The sequence below is a fragment of the Aptenodytes patagonicus genome, chromosome 21 (assembly GCF_965638725.1).
Source record: "Aptenodytes patagonicus chromosome 21, bAptPat1.pri.cur, whole genome shotgun sequence".
Classification (NCBI taxonomy): domain Eukaryota; kingdom Metazoa; phylum Chordata; class Aves; order Sphenisciformes; family Spheniscidae; genus Aptenodytes; species Aptenodytes patagonicus.
The window spans coordinates 2,848,383-2,866,152 of record NC_134969.1 but is presented as its reverse complement, the minus strand read 5'-3'; the positions used below and the strand labels follow the sequence as shown (position 1 = coordinate 2,866,152).

Genomic DNA, 17,770 nt, shown 5'->3' with positions numbered 1-17,770 from the left:
CCCCCCCGCCCCGTTTGCTCACCCCCCCCCCCCCCCCCAGCGCCCCAGCGATGGTGCGGCCCCGCCCCCGCGGCAGTGGTACAGCCCAGGCACCCCGCCGCTCCGCCTAGCCTGCTAGCTCCCCCGCGCCCGCTCTCTCCCGCCGCCGCGATTTCCTATTGGCCGGCGGGCGGGAGGGGGCGGAGCGTCCCTCCCCGATAGGCCGGGGGCCGCGCGGGGGCGGGGCAGGTGGGGCGGTGGGGCCCGGGCCCCGGGGCGGGCCGGGCCGGGTTGGGTTGGGTTGGGTTGGGTTGGGTTGCGCGGCGCGGCGGTAGGGTCTGTCGCTGTGGGGAGGCAGGAAAATGGCGCTGACGCAGGGGACCAAGCGGAAAGTCTGCTACTACTACGACGGTGAGGGGCTGCGGGGCACCGACGGGGGCGGCCACGGGGATCGCCGGGCCGGTGCGGGGGGGGGGGGGCGGTCCCGGGGAGGTGGGGGCGGGGGCGGGGGTTGAGGAGGGCCGTGGGAGGCGCTGGGGGGGGGGGGGGGCGAGGATTTGGCTGGGGGACGGTAATGGGGGGGGTCATTGGAGGGGGGGGGGGCTAAGGGTAGTGGGGGGTCACAGGGAAATGTGGCGGGGCTGGGGGCTGCCCTGAGGGTGGTGGGAGGGGTAATGGGGGTCACTGAGGGACCTGAGGGGCGGGGGGCTGCAGCGGGGGCTAGAGGGGTGGATGTGGGGGGCACTGAGGGGCAGGGGAGGGCTGGGGGCTGCACGGGGGGGGGGGCATGGGGGCCGGAGCGCGGGTGGGGGCAGGGTTACGTGGGGACTGCCAGAGGGGTCGGGGGGAATGGGGGGCACTGGAGGGCAAAGGAAGGATATGGGGGAGCGTGGCGGGGAGAAAGGGAAGAGTGGGGGGAAAGACAGGGGAGTGGTACTGGGGGGAGATGGGGGGTGGGATAGGATGGGAAGGTGTGGAGATCTAGGGTCTTTGGAGGTGGGGAAAGGCTGGGAAGGGTCCAGGACGCGGAGAGGGGCATGAGGCCGCGAGAGGCTTTGGGAGCCGTGCTGAGATGCTGAAGAAGGTTTTTGGGAGGATGGGGAGCGCTCGGGGGGGATGCTGGGGGACAGGGCGGGGTGATGAAGCCTCCTTGAGCCATTAAGAGGAAGAAACACTCCTGAAGTTCCCGTTTGGGTCAGCGGCGTTGCTGTCAAGCAAGGGAGAAACCTGAAGGTTTTGGGAGCCAGACCGACTGCGTGGTTGTTTGTAGGGAGTTCCTGTGTCTAGGAGCATTGTTTAGTTCTGGCTGTGAACTTGGCTGGATTGTAGACTGGCTTTTTTTTTTTCTCTGTTACGAGGCTGGGGAAGCACTGCTTTGGGGCTATATAATCATCCCACTGGGGTAGGGAAGTAACGGGGTGTTAGAGCTGGCCAAATCCCAAGCTGGGTATCTTGTGCAGCTTCCCCGCTTCTACCCCGTAGTCTGTGGGAGAAGTCACAGTCGCGTTGCCTCTGCGCTTCACAACTGCCTCCCCTTTGGTGGGGTGACTTGGTGCCTCGGTGATGGGCGAGCTCATTTTTAATAGCCTGTGATCACTCTTTGTGAAAGGTTTTGTGCAGTTCTCTATTTCATCATGGGTTTTAGTCTGTGAAATCAAATAAAAACTTTTTCTCGCTACTTTTTCCTGATAAGTGGATGTGCTCAGTGTTCAAGCAGTAAAGCGGGCTCTTTTAAACTGCTGTATGTGTCAGGCATAGAGTGAGGGCTTTTATTTCTCTAGAAAAGTAAATCTAAGCAGTAGGTTTGCAACTTGTAATGACAGTCCTGCGGGGTCTCTGACTCAGACGGTGTTTTCAGGAGGGCAGGGCGAGGAAGAGTCTGGATTAGAGCTCTGGGTGCAGCGAAACTGAGCCCAATTTTACCACACAACCGATCTCTGTGCCTGTCATATCAAAATATACAAGGGGATGCTGGAGCCCTGGGCCCTAAAATGCCTAGTTTAAACTTAAAGAGTGCTTGCAGGAAGTGCCAGAACGCCATACGTGCGCGCGCGACCTGGATGTTGGAAAAAATGGTCTCTATGTCCAAACTCATCCCTGTCCTTGGTATATAACATGTTCACAAAGAAGCTTGTCAGTTTTTGAACAAGCTATAATCTTTAAAGGCACAAGGTGATGTCTTAAATATGAAATAATCAGTCATTTTGTTTGAAAATGCTAAGCAGAGATGCTATCCTTGTAGTCTTTATTGCACGGTAACTACATGAAGTTAGCGTTATACACTCCTGTCTATAGCTGCCCTCACTAATTTACTCTGTGGTGAGGTTTTAGTGCCTTCTTTCCCCCACTCTTTTACGAGCAGCTGGCAAACATCCACAGCGTGTCCTAGGGTGAAAGTGTGCTTTTATTGTCGGGGAAGGCATAATTTGCAGTTGTGGGAGGCCAGTTTGTTAGGGTCTTTTATTTTCCGTGCAGGGAGGTTAGAGCAGTGCAATCTAGTGTGGTAATTCCCCAAAGGGAGGTCCCTGGGCGCTGTTTTGGATGGCGTGCGGGTCTCTTCCTTGAGCCGTAAATTTCAGATGGCGGGAGGGCATCCTGTGCTGGAGAAGGAACCTGAGCTGCAGGGAAGGGTCTAGGTGGGATGGAGAGGATGGGGAAAAGGTAATCGGGTATCGTGAGGGTCCTTCATGGAAATCCTGAGGGGTGCTGAGGGTGCGTGCGAGGGTTTGAACTTGAACAGTAACTTCTCCTTTATTAGCTCCCCTTGCAGGGACTTGCTTAACCCTAGCAGACAGGAAGAGGTATCTGTTAAGTTCACACACTCTTAATCTGCACTGACGTCCATGCGCAGACAAGCTCGTCTGCTGCTCTGTAGGACTCGTGGTGGGATGCGTTTAGCAGAGTGAACACGAATAGGCTCTGGAAGTCAGGGTTTGCCCAGGGCATTTCGCTGACAGCCCGAGGTGGTGGTGGTGATGATGATGATTTTTCAAAGCTTCATGTAGTTTTATGCTTGTATTTTCTAGATAGGGTCTTGAGCATCTCTTATTGAGTTCCCCAAAGCTTGATTTAACCTGATTTTACTGTAGGGATAGTTGCCCCAGTAAAATACCTTCGTGCAAAGAACACCCCGTTTCACCGTCGCGCCACGGACGGGTAAACTCCAGCGGCAGAGTTGTTTGGGTGTGGGATTTGCACCGTTTGCATCTACTTTGACTGAAAATAGGGCCCTGTCCACAGGAGGAAGAACTAGAGCTGCGTGCTGCGAGGAAGTAGCAGTTTCTCCCGAATGTAAAGATTGGTGATGAAATATTAATACTCCCAGCTGAGTCACCAGCCAGACCGGATTGGGTCTCCTGCTTCCTAAACTGATCGGGAGTTGTACAGCTACATGAATAACTTAGTCTGGTTTCCCAAGAAAATGAGGCTTGTGCGATATTGCTGCTGCATGTGGCTGTCTGCACGTTTCCTGCTCTTGGCAACTTTTGAGTCTGTGCCTCTCACAGCCAAATCAGGCAGGAGGCAGAAATCTGACAGTTAAATTTCTGTAAGTTTCATGAAAATAAGTACCCTGGGAGAGGTGGGGGAAAAAACCAGTCAGCGGTGCCTGCTGTGGGAGAGTGCAGCATGAGCTCGGCTTTTGCTAGGTAGGAGAAAATCCGCATGGGGAGGTGACCCGTGGGATATATTTGCAGGAAGCTAACTTAATTAACGCTGGTGCCCATAGGACAGCTCGTCAGGTGCATCCGCATGGGTGTGCGGTTGGTAGGGCCTGGGATTCTTCTGAAGGGTTCCAAGCGGTAGTAAAGGGTGAAAATGACTGAGAAGCTGTAAAACTACAGCTGCGCTGGTGTTTGCTTATTGACAGAATTAGCTGCTTTGTATCTTGTTTCTGTTAGGTAAACAGTAAGAAACTGAGGCAAAGAGGCTACGTGCTCCATGTGATGAGTCATTGTCTGAGCCGGGATTAAACTTGCATGCCTCTTGGCGTGCGGGTTTCTGCTCAGTGAAACCCACGAGCTCTGTAAATGTGAGATATCACAGTGGACCTGAACCGCCTGGAGAGGACACTGGAGAGCTGCCATTTGCTGAGTGAGGGCAGGCAAATGTGGTGCCGAAAGCTCCTCCTGCCCAAGAAAGCTGGAGCTCCCTCCTCTTAACTTGTGCAGTGTGATGTTAGTTGCTCAGATTCTACCTGGATTGCCTTCCCCAGAACTGGCATTAAAAAATTCCTTGTCTGGCCATACCCTAATTTCCAAATGTCTGTCTTATTTGAGTCTAGGGTAAACTTTTCTGAGTCCGTGGAGATACCTGTGCTAGCAAGACGGGAGATCCTATCCCCTGTGAACAGATGCACTGCTGAAGGACAGATAAAATGACAGATGACCTGATGGCTCTTGTGGCTCAGCTGTGATTCTCTTTGAAGGAATTTATAGTTTTCCCTGCTGTAACAAAATCCTTTCTGCTCCCAGGTGATGTTGGAAACTATTATTATGGCCAAGGACATCCTATGAAACCCCACAGGATCCGGATGACCCACAACCTACTGCTGAACTATGGCCTCTACAGGAAGATGGAGATATATGTAAGTGTAGGGCTGGTCATGAAAAGAAATATATATGAAAGATCTTAGTTTATGTGTCAGGTTTTAATTTTGATGCTTCAGACTCGTAAGTTCTCTGTTGACGAGCCAAAGAGGAAAGGGGGAAAAAAAAAATAAACAGTTGTGCTGATGTATGTCTGCTTTCTTCTGATTGCTTGTAGTGAGATGTTCTTTGCTTCAGATAAGCTTTGGAGACTGGAAAATTGCTTTTCTCCCTGTAACTTAAATATTTTCTTTGTCTAGATATGTAATACATTTCAGTCTCCGGTAATGGCATTCTTGCCTTTGAAAATAAGTTTCTCTTGTTTAATGCTGCTGTTTTGAGTTTTTTGCTGTTCCTGGGAGTAAATCTGAGATTGAAAATGGGAATTAGGGAGAGAGATGTGTTTCAAAACAAGCCTTGCTCTTTTTTTGTCCTTGCAGCGCCCTCACAAGGCAAATGCAGAAGAAATGACCAAGTACCACAGTGATGACTACATAAAATTTCTGAGATCTATTCGCCCAGATAACATGTCTGAGTACAGCAAGCAGATGCAAAGATGTAAGCCATGCGGGTAGTGCTGTAGTTCCTGTCAGTGTTAAAATTTGTGGTTCTGGGAATCCTGGGCCAGCTTTAGAGGTTTGTGATAAAAAGAGTAGGAAGAACCACGGGAAATTGCCTTTCTCTTGACTTTGTTTTTGATTTTTCTGGCAAATCAAGCATTTTAAAAATGGGTCCCTCTCTCAAGCCAATACGCCCAAAGAGCTGAGGAAACCCCTTTGACCTGGCTGTCTTTTTTTAGTCTTGTGTTTTGATGGAAACTCTTCTAAATTACTTTCCTGGCTCAGAGATGACTGAACTACTCCATTTATGAGCTGCATGTGTTTTGTGTTATTGCTTATCTTTAACCAGAGGTATTGAGGTGGGAAAGGGTTGTATAATTTAAAACAAACAAAAAAATCCCAGCTCATCAATTGTGTCCAAAATCTGCAGTAACTCTGAAGGATTTTCAGGACAATGGCAGTTTGGGAGTGGGAAAGGATTGAGATGCACAATGATACCTGTCCACTTTGTGTTAGAATGGTTTATTTTGTGAGCTAATCTCTTGTTCTAACCTCTCCAGTCCATGGAAGGGCTCTTTAATGGCGACTTTAATGTTACAGAAACCTTTTTTTGGTCTCTCTGCAACTCAGAGCTGACGTTCTTTGGCAATGGCTGCAGCAAACTAGGTTTCTAGCAAGTATAGAGAAATACTGGGGAAGGCTCAAGGTTCATTTAAACGGTATTTTGGTTTTGCACACTGCAATCCTCAAGAGCAGAAAAAAGTTGTTAGCCCACGGGGTTCATTTATGTGGAGTAAGTGTAATCTCCAATTTAGAGGAAATACGGGTCTCGAGTCTGAAGTAGAGGCACTTGGAAATCTGATACGAGCTGAAGGGGACAGGTAGACAAGCACAAGCACGTAAGAGGAATGGGTAATATGGTTCATGAGTAATATACATTGAAAGACTTCCTACAGTAAATTATATGCCTTAATATACCAAATTACATATACCAAAGTACATATTTACACAAACTGAACTGTTTACCCCTGAAGCAGATACGGCTCATAAACACCCACTCTGCTGTCCCTGGTAGTCAACATTTTCTGTACTGTACTTCCACAGAACTATTTTTACCGGAAGGAGGCAAAATATGAAAATTAATCTTAAACATGCGGAGGACAGAGCTTTTCTTCAACAGGACCTGCAAAACAGTGGCCTCTGTGTAGCTAGAGAACTAGCACAGGAGGCTCAGAACAGAGATTAGGGATATAGGAGACAAGGTCACCGCTCCCAAGTGCAGTGGCAGGTCTCTGTAGCCTGCTTGGTGCTTCAGCTTTCCCTTTGAGGGAAGGATAGCTGCTATGATTTCCATAAGAATGTTTCCACCTTTAATGCTGGGCTCTCTCTGGTTGCGCTCTCCCAGATACGAAGCTTCTCACCCACCCATTGCAAGGAAGAGGGAGCATCTGTGCCTCTCATCTTCCACCAGAGCTTTATGCCTATAGTCAAGTGGCTGACTCCTGTTATCAATATCCCTCTTTAGTAGTCCTGGCTGCTTTGAGTCTCCTGGTGAGAAAAAGCCCGTTGGCTTCTGTTTACACAGCAGCCCCTGTCTTTGCCAGGTGTAGCAGAGGGATGCCCTCAAATACTGTCAGTGCTGCCCACGAAGTTCTGAGGGGCAGTAAAGGTAACGAACAGTCTCTAATTTCATTCTGCTAATGCTGTGTTGCCTGCCTGAGGACCTGGGAGGACTACTCTGTAACCCAAAGGGCAAGAAGTTTAATTTGTTGTAATGGGAAGCATGCAGAAATTGATGACTTAAATTCGCCTCACTTAACAGGGAAAGCTTCCAACCACCTCTTTGAGTTAATTATTCAAACTCTGCCAGTTGCCGTGCCCTGCTGAAACAATTGGAAAGCGGGAACAATTGCTTCCTTCTGGGTCTCCTGATGGGTATTGTCCTTTTCAGAGATCCCTGTCCCGAACTGGGACCATTCAAACTCCCTTATCACACAGCCTTTGTGGAGACTACGCACTGATGAGTTTCTAACGCTGCAAGAACTGTGCTGTTTGTGCCATTCTCGTTAAGCACAGAAGTAAACATTCTACAGATGTTGTTACAAAAATACAGATTTTTTTTGTTTGTTTGTAAAAGCAAATCTTGCAAAATCTAGATTCAATATGTCTGTTGTTACTGTTTTTATTTTTAATCATGAAACTGTTTACAGTAGAAATTTATCCAGGCCAAAACTACAGTACGGCTGAGAACTTAAAAACCGACTGTCCAATGTGAAGTAAAAGGAGTCTTCGAGGTGTAACAGAACAGATGTGGATGTAAACTTCTCGTCCAGTACACGCCATTATCTACCATCTCCCCACTTTCTCCTGCAGCGCTGGCACCGTTTGCTTTCTCGACTCCTCATCAGCAATACAGCAGGAAACAGGAGCAAAAACCTTTTCCACTTGCTGTGGGGTTGTGTAACGGAGCTCAATGCCAGCTCTGTAGTCAGAAACAGCACTATTCCCCCCCCAGAAGGCATGGTTCCCGGGCAGCAGATCTGCAGCATGGTCCATGTGGGGTAGCGAGGGGTGCTGGGCCCCCATTTTGCACAGCCTGCATCTGCCCCTGGTGACCAGCATGTGCTGCCGGAGCAGAGCAGAATACTGTAACTGTGCCGCCTCAATGAGCACTGCTTGAGTTGCTGCTGAGGACGTGTATCGGTATTACACAGCTCTTATTGATAGCATCTCTTCTCCGCCCACTCATTTTCCGACGTGATTGACTGGTTTCTGGATCCCTCGTAGCACACCCTGGTAGATGGCGTGCCATTCTCGCCAAAGCTCCTGGGACCTGCTTTCCTGTTTTCTTACAAGTCAGGAGCATCTTCCCTACAGCAGCAACCTTTTTGCCTCATCAGGCAATCCTCAGGTTGATTATGTTAATGTTTTATTATTTGTGTGTGGTATTTTGTTGTTTAAAACGTTTGATCGCTTATCTGGTGTTGTGGTTTAACCCGGCAGGCCGCTGAACACCACACAGCCGTTTGCTCACTCCCCCCCTGCCCCAGTGGGATGGGGGAGAGAATCGGGGGGGAAAAAAAAAAGAGTAAAATTCGTGGGTTGAGATAAAGACAGTTTAATAGGACAGAAAAGGAAGGGAAAATAATAATAATGATAAAAGAATATACAAAATAAGCGATGCACGATGCAGTTGCTCACCACCCGCCAACCGATGCCCAGCCAGTTCCCGAGCAGCAGTCGCCGCCCCCCCAGCCAACTCCCCCCGGTTTACATACTGAGCATGACGTCGTATGGTATGGAATATCCCTTTGGCCGGTTTGGGTCAGCTGTCCTGGCTGTGCCCCCTCCCAGCTTCTCGCCGGCAGGGCATGGGAAGCTGAAAAGTCCTTGACTAGTGTAAGCACTGCTCAGCAACAACTGAAACATCGGTGTGTTATCCACATTATTCTCATGCTAAATCCAAAACACAGCACTGTACCAGAAAATTAACACTATCCCAGCCGAAACCAGGACATCTGGTTAGCTTTTTAAATCAGAGTGGCAGTATAAGCTTTGCCATTTATTTGTGGTTTTGTCTTACTAACTCTTCTGTATTCTTTTCAAGTTAATGTTGGGGAAGACTGCCCTGTGTTTGATGGGTTGTTTGAGTTTTGTCAGCTCTCTGCTGGAGGCTCAGTTGGTAAGCTCACAAGTCGTATGTTCTTTTCTTTTTCTCTTAAGCAGATGTATGTAATGTAGTTCTGTCTAGGAAATAAATTGTTGTAGGTGGTGGTGGGGAAGCCCTGTGAACCTATTTCTGACTTCCTTAATAATTAGATCCAGATTTCTTCCCATGTGAGAGTTCAAGCCTTGCGTATTGACAGACCCCTCTGCATTTGTTAAGCATATCTTCACTAGTCCAAGTTACTTCACTGAATATGTGAAGGACTCCGTAAGCGGTATAACAACATTGTCAGCGATAGAGTTAAAACAGAACTGCAGCAGCAACAGGCGTTTAATAAAAAAATCAGCATGAGATTTACAAGGAAAAAAAAAGTTGTAAAAACCTTGCTCTGGGCAGGCATAACCTGGAAAGGAAAGAAAAGGGTTACTCTATCTCTTGTTTTTAACAAAAAGCCACTGACAGGAGGCAAAGTAGAACCTGAAAGGTTTCAGTAAGCTCCCTGAAAGCCGGAACATTTGAAACGCTTTCACTATTTTCAAATACTTTGTTGCAGAAACACTCGGTATTGCAGAACTGTGTTACTGTGCATAGGCGTTAAAGCTTTGTGGCTCCTACTCCCACAATGACATCTAGAAGTCTTTATTTCCTGTAACGCAGTTCAGCAGTACATACAAGTACTGACTGCAGCATTTTTTTGAAGTAGCTGTGCTCTCTGGTCCCATGGCTGTAGGTTCCACAGAATATATAATTTGTTTTGATCCTGGGAGACTTGCAAAATTTGCAGAAAGTTTATGAAGGGGCTGGGGGAAGAGAACTTCCTTTGCCTAAATGCATATTGAGTGAATGACCTAAATATATGTTGGATGAAACCTTTCATTAAAATCTTTTGTTCAGGGCACTGAGAAATCTAGACTGTCTTCAACTGTGACCCCAGCTAGAATGCTGTGGACTTGTTTGTGCAGATTTCATGCTCTGAGGCAAAAGTAGGAAGCGATCAAAAGTGTGTGCAGGCAAAACAGGCTGCATTTGTCTTCCCTTGCCTTTTGTTAGTTTGTTGAGACATCTAGTGTTAAACCCTTGGGCTTGTGCTTTGTAAAGTACCCAAACGCACACATGAGCAATGATGTGATCGTAAGGGACCAGTGCTTTACCCCTCAATCTCTGTCATGGAGCCTTCACTCTCGTGCTAAGATTTTGTAATTCTTCTCCCAACAGCCAGTGCTGTGAAGCTGAACAAGCAACAGACAGATATTGCTGTGAATTGGGCGGGAGGCCTTCACCACGCTAAGAAGTCAGAGGCTTCTGGCTTCTGTTATGTCAACGATATCGTCCTAGCTATCTTGGAGCTCCTAAAGTACGGGCAGTACTGTTTGCCCCTTTTGTTTGTCCGTTCTGCTGCATTTCCTCTGAGTCCTTAGCGCTTTCTTCCCAGTCTTCTTTTTGTTGCTTTTTTTTTTGGCTGTGTTTTCCTGGGAGGGCTTAATCAGCTATCTTTTGGGATGTGGTACCCTCTCTCCTGAAGGGGTATGTCTAACGGTGGCACTGTGCAGGAGGCAGAAGGCTTGGAGCATTGTGCCGTTGCTCTTAGGCCCTTCTCTCTATCATCTACCCTGGAAAAGGGGGCACAGCTGTAATATGTGACAGCTTTTGGCTCAAGGCAAACCTCAGCGGGAGGCTTGGACATAAAAATGCAGTCTGTTGGCTGAATCTGAATAAATTGAGTTGAGTCTGCCTTCAAAGATCAGTTGCAGCAGCAAAAGCCACTTTATTTTCCTCTGTGGTTCTGTTCCACTGCTGGCCAAAGCACACGTCCATTCTCCGCAGCTCTTTTGCCTGTGGACTCGGGAGAGAGAGCTGCTTGGCAGCTGTGCAGCCTGGGGATTAGCACGAAGTTCCTTGCTCTCCTCCCATTTGCTCTGCTGGTGAAGGCAGTTTCTGCTTGGAAGAAATGCAGTATTTTGACTCCTTTCTGATCCTAGGTATCACCAGAGAGTGCTGTATATTGACATTGACATTCACCATGGAGATGGCGTGGAGGAAGCCTTTTATACCACAGACCGTGTCATGACCGTGTCCTTTCATAAGTACGGAGAATACTTCCCAGGAACAGGGGACCTACGGGTGAGAATGAAGGCTTAGCAGAAAACGACCCTGAAATTTGGTCTCTTCCATCTGTTTGCTGTCATACTAATTTAACTAAAATCACTGCTCTCCTGGGTTTTCCTGCTCTCAGAGTGACATCCTTTTTCTGAGGGCAAAGGTGTATACGTGAGGTAGCTGGCTCGGCTCTTGGAGCGGGTGCTTTGTTCCTGTGATCGTGGCCTGTATAGTAATAAAACCAAGGCTTTGATATCAGTCTCTTAGCAGCCTTCTGGTGGGATTATGCTCAGAAACGTGACTCTGAAGATGGCACATTGGTCGTCTGTAGCTACTTGCAAACTAAGCTGGGTCACACAAGCTTTTGGGTGAAAGTTTATGAGGGAGTACTTCTGTGCGTGTTGGTTTATCTTGCTGGCGTTTCCCCCTCTGAGTCAGTTCTGCATGTTAATGAATCATGGTGTGAACCGTGCCACTCTCTCAGGTTAGATACAGGTGTGGCTCACTTTGTGACTTCTGACATTGCCAGAATGCTGTTCTTAGGGGTGAAGGGTTCATTACCTTTTTTTCTGTGCTTTTTAGTGGAATTATATTTTTCTGATCTAAATTCTCGTCTTCCACTTGTGAGTCGTATTTTTTCAGCCCTGCCCAGAGTTTGGTGCTGGTGATGTGAACTTGTGTGCAGCTGCAGCATTCTTTCCTGGTGCAGCCGCTCTGCAGCATGAATGAAATAATTATCTTTTATAAAACACTTGGGTATGAGAGAGATAATGGAAATGTAAATATATATATATTCTTTCAAAAGTAAGAACAGATTCTTCCAGTTACTAGACTGCACAGTCAGCCCAAACTGGTATTTTGGGCTGTGCATCTCTGCCGTGTACAGGTTTGGAACTAGAATTTTGGCTGCCAGTTTTATTGCTGCGTAAGAGAGTGGCTTTTGCCAGTGAAATGAGAGCCTGTGTGCTCACAGCAACATGAAAGTGGTGACAGCAGTAGATTTTTCTTCTCTGAGCACTGACGGCCAAATGTACCCATTTATGCCAAATAAGCTGCTGTTGGAGTCAACTGACTCTTGCCGCCTTCTGCCGGGACAGTATTTGTCCGTGAGAGCCTAGGCTTACATTCGGATGACACTGATGGAATCCCAGACTTCCCTTCCTAATTTGGGGCACAATTTGTGCGTTGCATTTGGTTCTCTGGTGACTTGTGGTCTCTCCTGTCTTTCGCTCTAATAGGATATTGGTGCGGGCAAAGGCAAGTACTACGCTGTCAACTATCCCCTCCGGGACGGAATTGATGATGAGTCCTATGAGGCAATATTCAAGCCGGTAAGTGAAGACATCTTTGCTGAGTGATTCTTTGTGGACCAGACTTTGTCATTGGGTGGCTCATGGAGCCGTTCTTTGGGGAGATTGATTCAGTCTTCAGGGGCTGTATTCCTCCCTAACAATTGCAGCCTGTCGTCAGTAAGCTTCTCTTTGTAAGAGCCTCAGTGTTACCAATATAGGGGAGTCGGCAGCTGTGGGAACACTGGGATGTCTTCATGTCACTTGCTGACATGGACATTACTGTGTTGCTGTGACACTGTCCTGTGGAGAGTGTGTAACAACGGGTTTCTTGTTTAGGTGATATCTAAAGTGATGGAGACGTTCCAGCCTAGCGCAGTTGTCTTGCAGTGCGGGTCAGATTCTCTGTCAGGGGACAGGCTGGGTTGTTTTAATCTGACCATCAAAGGTAAGGGTACCATACAGTGCCTGTGTTGAACTGGCGTAACATGTAATTAGATTTCATTGAAAAGTTTGTTCTTCTGCCATGAGGCTCTGACCTTTTCCCCCCACTGCTTTTGCTGCAGGTCATGCCAAGTGTGTGGAGTTTGTAAAAAGTTTTAATTTGCCTATGCTGATGCTGGGAGGAGGTGGCTATACGATCCGCAACGTGGCTAGATGCTGGACCTATGAGACTGCTGTGGCTTTGGACACTGAAATTCCCAATGGTAATTCTCCCCAGGAGCCTTTCAAGCAAGACTAAGGGACGATGACACTCTAGTAACAGAGCTTAGGGAAAAATGATGTTGCTGTGGGAGAGGTAGCAACCCGAAGATGTTTCATTAGCTTCTGATTATTACTGTGGAAGAGTAATTACTTTTGGATTCCCTGATTTGCAGTAGCTGTTCTCGTTTGCATTCAAGTCCTGTAGCTCTCCCCTCCAGCCAAAGGTACCCAGCAGCCTTGCCGTCTTACTGAAATGAGATGACCTTCTACTGAAAACTTCTGTGCACGCTGATAGTGTTTAACTGCCAAGTAAGCTTTGACTGCACTGTTGCTAAGTTGCCTGTTTTGATCTGAATTTGGGCTATGAGAACTTCAGCTCCTACACCTAGCCAAATGCAGCTGTGCTTTTATGTAACACTGAAGTACAATGCGTTTGCGGTATTTCATTACTGGTCCAGTGGTAATTTGGTGTTTATTCCTTTTTAACTTGCCTGCAGAACTTCCATATAATGACTATTTTGAGTACTTTGGACCAGACTTTAAGCTCCACATCAGTCCCTCGAACATGACTAACCAGAATACCAATGAGTATCTCGAGAAGATCAAGTAAGTGTTTGTTCCTCTTCGCGAGACTGACACCTTCTACTGGGGGCTTCGCAGCCGTGGGTGGCATCTTGCTGACGGAGGTGTTCCTTTCCTGGCTGGCTCTAGGCAACGTCTCTTTGAGAATCTGCGCATGCTGCCACATGCCCCTGGTGTCCAGATGCAGCCAATTCCTGAGGATGCTGTTCAGGAAGACAGTGGAGATGAAGAGGAAGAAGATCCTGAGAAACGCATTTCAAGTATGTGCTTGTCTCTGGCGTAGTTGCATTGCCCGGCTGGGAAGTTTACTGTTCAGAGCCTGTGGGTGCCAAAGCTGAACAGGATCAGTTGCTGGAGAGTTCCTGCATGCTGGAGAAGCATGCAGGCGCTAAACTGAGTTACCTTAGTAAAGAGGGGAGGATATATGATTTAGATAAATCTCTATTCTGGCGTCCTTCAGTTTGAATCTGTTCCCACCTTTCTGACTGATTTTGTAAGATAAAGCAACGATGGTGAGCGTTGCAGGGCTGATAGATTTCTTCTCTCTTGGAGAAATGGTGCTTTTGCCAGATGATTTCCCTAATGGGAGAACCTGGGCTTTAAAGTGAGAATTTAAATGGTTCCTGTGACGTAGGTGCTATGACAGAATACTTTCTGGGAGACTGTCAGGTTTGATCCCAGAAATTGTCTTCCACAGTGAAAATGCTAGTTTATATCCAGATTGGCTGATGGCCTTTAGATCTGGCAGACAGATTTTCTCAGTGTGAGGTTGGTTAACCTGCTTATGCTGTCAAGTCTAGACATCACACTGTACCTCATCCAAGTCGTACATGTGATCTTGGATCTTAGGCATGAGCAGTTAGGAGTGATGAGTTAAAAGATACAGCAGGTAGAAAGATAAAGTGTTTTTATCGTGGCCTAATTCTGGCTTATGTAGGCTCGTTAGTTCATTCCAGTGTGTAGATGTACTTGGAGAAGTTAGTGCTTGGTGTCTCCTGACTTCTTCAGATCTGCTGAATCTTCTAAATCTGCTAAATCTTGTCCTCTTTGCACTCAGTCCGCAATTCTGATAAGAGAATATCCTGTGATGAAGAATTCTCTGACTCTGAAGATGAAGGGGAAGGAGGGCGCAAAAATGTTGCCAACTTTAAGAAAGCTAAGCGTGTGAAAACAGAAGAGGAAAAGGAGGAAGAGGAGAAGAAAGGTAAGCATGAGAGCTAGGACTAGAAGCCCTCCCAGCTCTGTGGAACGTTGCCTGGCATGTACTTTCCTACTGCACTACCGTGTGTCTTTTTTTCTTTTTTCTTTTTTTTTCCCCCTCCTAGATGAGAAAGAAGAGGAAAAAGCAAAAGAGGAGAAAGCAGAACCCAAAGGGTGAGCCCTGTCTCCTGGCATGGCCATCAAATGGCTGTGCCTGTACTTCCTTGTGCATCTACCCATGCCCCCAGTGGGATGTTGCACAACTCGAGGGGTTGGAGGAGAGACGTGGTAGTTTGGATGGCTTTGTCACGGGCTCTTAACGGGAAGGAGTTTGCATGTGTAGAACAGCACACCTGATAAAGCGCTGTGAGAGCAGAGCCCTCAGTGAAAAGGGCTTAAAAATACCGTGCCTTCATTCAGTGACATGTTACAAGGTTTAGATGAAGATGGGCCATATAAGCAGCATTTTTAAGGTCGCAACTCTGGCTTGTTATTAAAGCTTGGGCACAGCCCGAGTTGCTTGTTTAAACCAAATTCTTCACTGTTTGCTTCCACAGGGTGAAGGAAGAGACGAAATCCACCTAAGATGGCTGCAGCTGGACAGTACCTGTCAGTGCGTAGTTGTCGTAGGTTAGCTTCTCTGGTTGCCTCCCATTCCACAGGATTTATATTTTATATATGTTTCTGTATATATTTCTATATAAATATATAAATGACTTGAGAACTGTAAATTATTCCTTGCTGCACTCCGCTGGGAGCAGATAGGGAGGATTCTGCGGAGTAGACAGACCTGCACTGCCCAGATTTGATGACTGGGAAGTTTCACTCTTGCCTTCCACTGCCTCCTTAGCGTGTCTAAAAAAAATCACTTCCTTTCTTTACTCTCTCCTCTGAAATAACCACCCTTTGAAAAGAATAATTTAAGTAGAAGTAGTATCTGCATTTCAGGTTAGGTGGAAAGATGGCCATGAAATTTTTTTTTTTCCTTTTTTCTTTTTTTTTTTTTTTTTTTTTTTTGGTGGGAGAACATGAGTTCCCAAATGAAGCCTGTGAGAGACTGACTATTCCTTTGGTCTTCAGTTTGATTCCACCATGGCAAGTAACTGCAAGCTGGTGCCGCTTCTCAGGGTCAAATAGTGCAGTTCTTGAATAGAGTTGGCTACCTCCCTGCAGCAAACTCGTGGAAAGAGATGAAGCAGCTTAAAAGCAATCTGAAAAGCGCTTTAGTGAATCAGCCCAAGAGCCCTGCAGGTGCAGATCTGGAAAATGCAAAATGAAAATCTCCCTAATGTGGTGGTTAACGTTTTCCAAGATCTTGCAGATCCAGTCAGTGTGGCAGCATTATGCATCTCGAGTAAGAGAAGGGATGAAATTTTTATACCTTTTTTTTTTCTATACCTATGCCCCTCTTTGGGGGAGGAAGTGAGTTACTGCCCATTTGGCCGCCTGCTTTGCTTTTCCTGCTTGTTCTGCCCTCGGCTACGCGTGCCGTAATGTGCTTTCTCAGTACTGATCTGTGTCCTAGGCTGAAACCACTGCAGAAGTTCCCAACGCGTCTGAAGGCCAGACCGAACAGAGCCTGGCTGAAACCTCTTGTCGATGTGTGTCACTCACTGAAAAACTGTTCTCTGGAGTGAAGTACAAATGTTTTCAAATTGAACCTTTCCTCTCGCTTGCTCTCAAGGCCAGTAAATATGGAGAACCTTTTTATCAGCCCTCTGAGCTGTTATCTTCGTAAGGGAACAGCAGATGGGGCTCTGTACATTTCTATAACTACTCCTCTTCCTACTCCCACGCATTATCTCACACCCCAAAGTCTTTTGTGACCAGACCTGGCCTTTCTTTTGCATCTCGTTTTGTACAGCTGATCATTAGATGAGCTTTTGGTGAAATGCTTTGCAGAAGTTTTGCAGGCAGTTTTGACTCATTGCTCTCCTTTCTCAGGGGGATTCCTCTGTCCATAAGAGGATCTGTACCTCCCACGGAGCGCTGCTGATGGTTTCAACTCTAATAATGCTGCTAACTTAACACAGGTTATTTTTAAAATGTTTTATTTTTTTAAATACTTCTTTTCCCTTTTCCACCGTGAGTTTTCTAGTCTCTCTGAATCCGAGTGACATGTCACTCCCGCTCTTCAGTGTTTGTATGTGAAACGAGAGAGATCAGTGTATCTTTGTGTCGGGGTGGGGGGGAATATATTGTGGTTTTTTAAAGATGCTTTTATTTTGAATTTGGAGAATCTTTGTAATAAAACTGGTACATTTCTATGGCTGGTGTGAGTTTGTACTGCGTTCTGCTGAGAGGAAACACTCAGAGTGGGAGTTCAGTTTGTTTTCAGAGCCATTGCTGGAAAATGGTGCAGTAGCTTGGTCATGATCATGATGTAATATAGGTCCCAACAACAAAAAAATGACAGCTGTAATAAGGCGTTGGAAAGAAAGGTGAGGTGAGGCATGATTGCTTTCCCTCCTCTTTCAGGAAGAGGGCTAGATATGTTGGTTTAAATGCCATCCACCAAAGCATTTTATTTGGAACATGCTCTATATGAAAGATTGCTTTAGTTGCTTTTGTAAATGGTTTGTTGTTTCCCCCCCTGCGATTTATAAAATAGCCTTGAAATTCTCTTGGTGACCATTCTCTCCAGAAAAGCTAAATCAAAATACCGTGGGTTGTGTTTGCTCACAACTTTTCTACTAAGGGTCACTGGGGCAGTTTTTCTGCCTCTTTCCTAAATTACAGCTGGGTTCTCATCCAGCAGCGGTGCTGATCCTGATTGGGTTTGCTGTTTGTTTGGAGTTACAGTACTTCACGCAGCTGATGCTTGCTCTGAAAGCAGTGTTAATCTAGAAAAGGAATAAGTTATGGGAAAGGAATATTTTTTTGAATGAACTTAAGTGTTTTCCAATAGGTATTCAAGTGAAAAAAAATTCTTTAATTAGGAGCAGGTTAATTCTGCAGCCGAGCAGTGATCACAGCTGACACGGACACAAAAGGTTCATAAGCTGTTTGTGTGGTGAAGAAAAAGCTTTGCGTGGCAGTTGACTTTCATTGCTGTAATAATACTCCAGGAAACTTTAGTTCTCCTTTTCACCATAGCAGACACTT

General features: G+C 46.8%; 1 protein-coding gene across 1 annotated transcript; it reads left to right on the top strand.

Moving 5' to 3' along the window:
- The first annotated feature begins 305 nt into the window (after positions 1-305).
- On the top strand, positions 306-16,934 carry HDAC1 (histone deacetylase 1). The gene is made up of 14 exons (XM_076357088.1): positions 306-390; positions 4,452-4,564; positions 5,006-5,123; positions 8,733-8,807; positions 10,008-10,146; positions 10,772-10,913; positions 12,128-12,220; positions 12,518-12,626; positions 12,745-12,885; positions 13,381-13,489; positions 13,595-13,725; positions 14,523-14,669; positions 14,791-14,839; positions 15,223-16,934. Exons 1-14 carry the CDS (start codon positions 342-344, stop codon positions 15,248-15,250), a joined length of 1,443 nt encoding a protein of 480 aa, XP_076213203.1. The 5' UTR covers positions 306-341; the 3' UTR covers positions 15,251-16,934.
- The last annotated feature ends 836 nt before the right edge of the window (positions 16,935-17,770 follow it).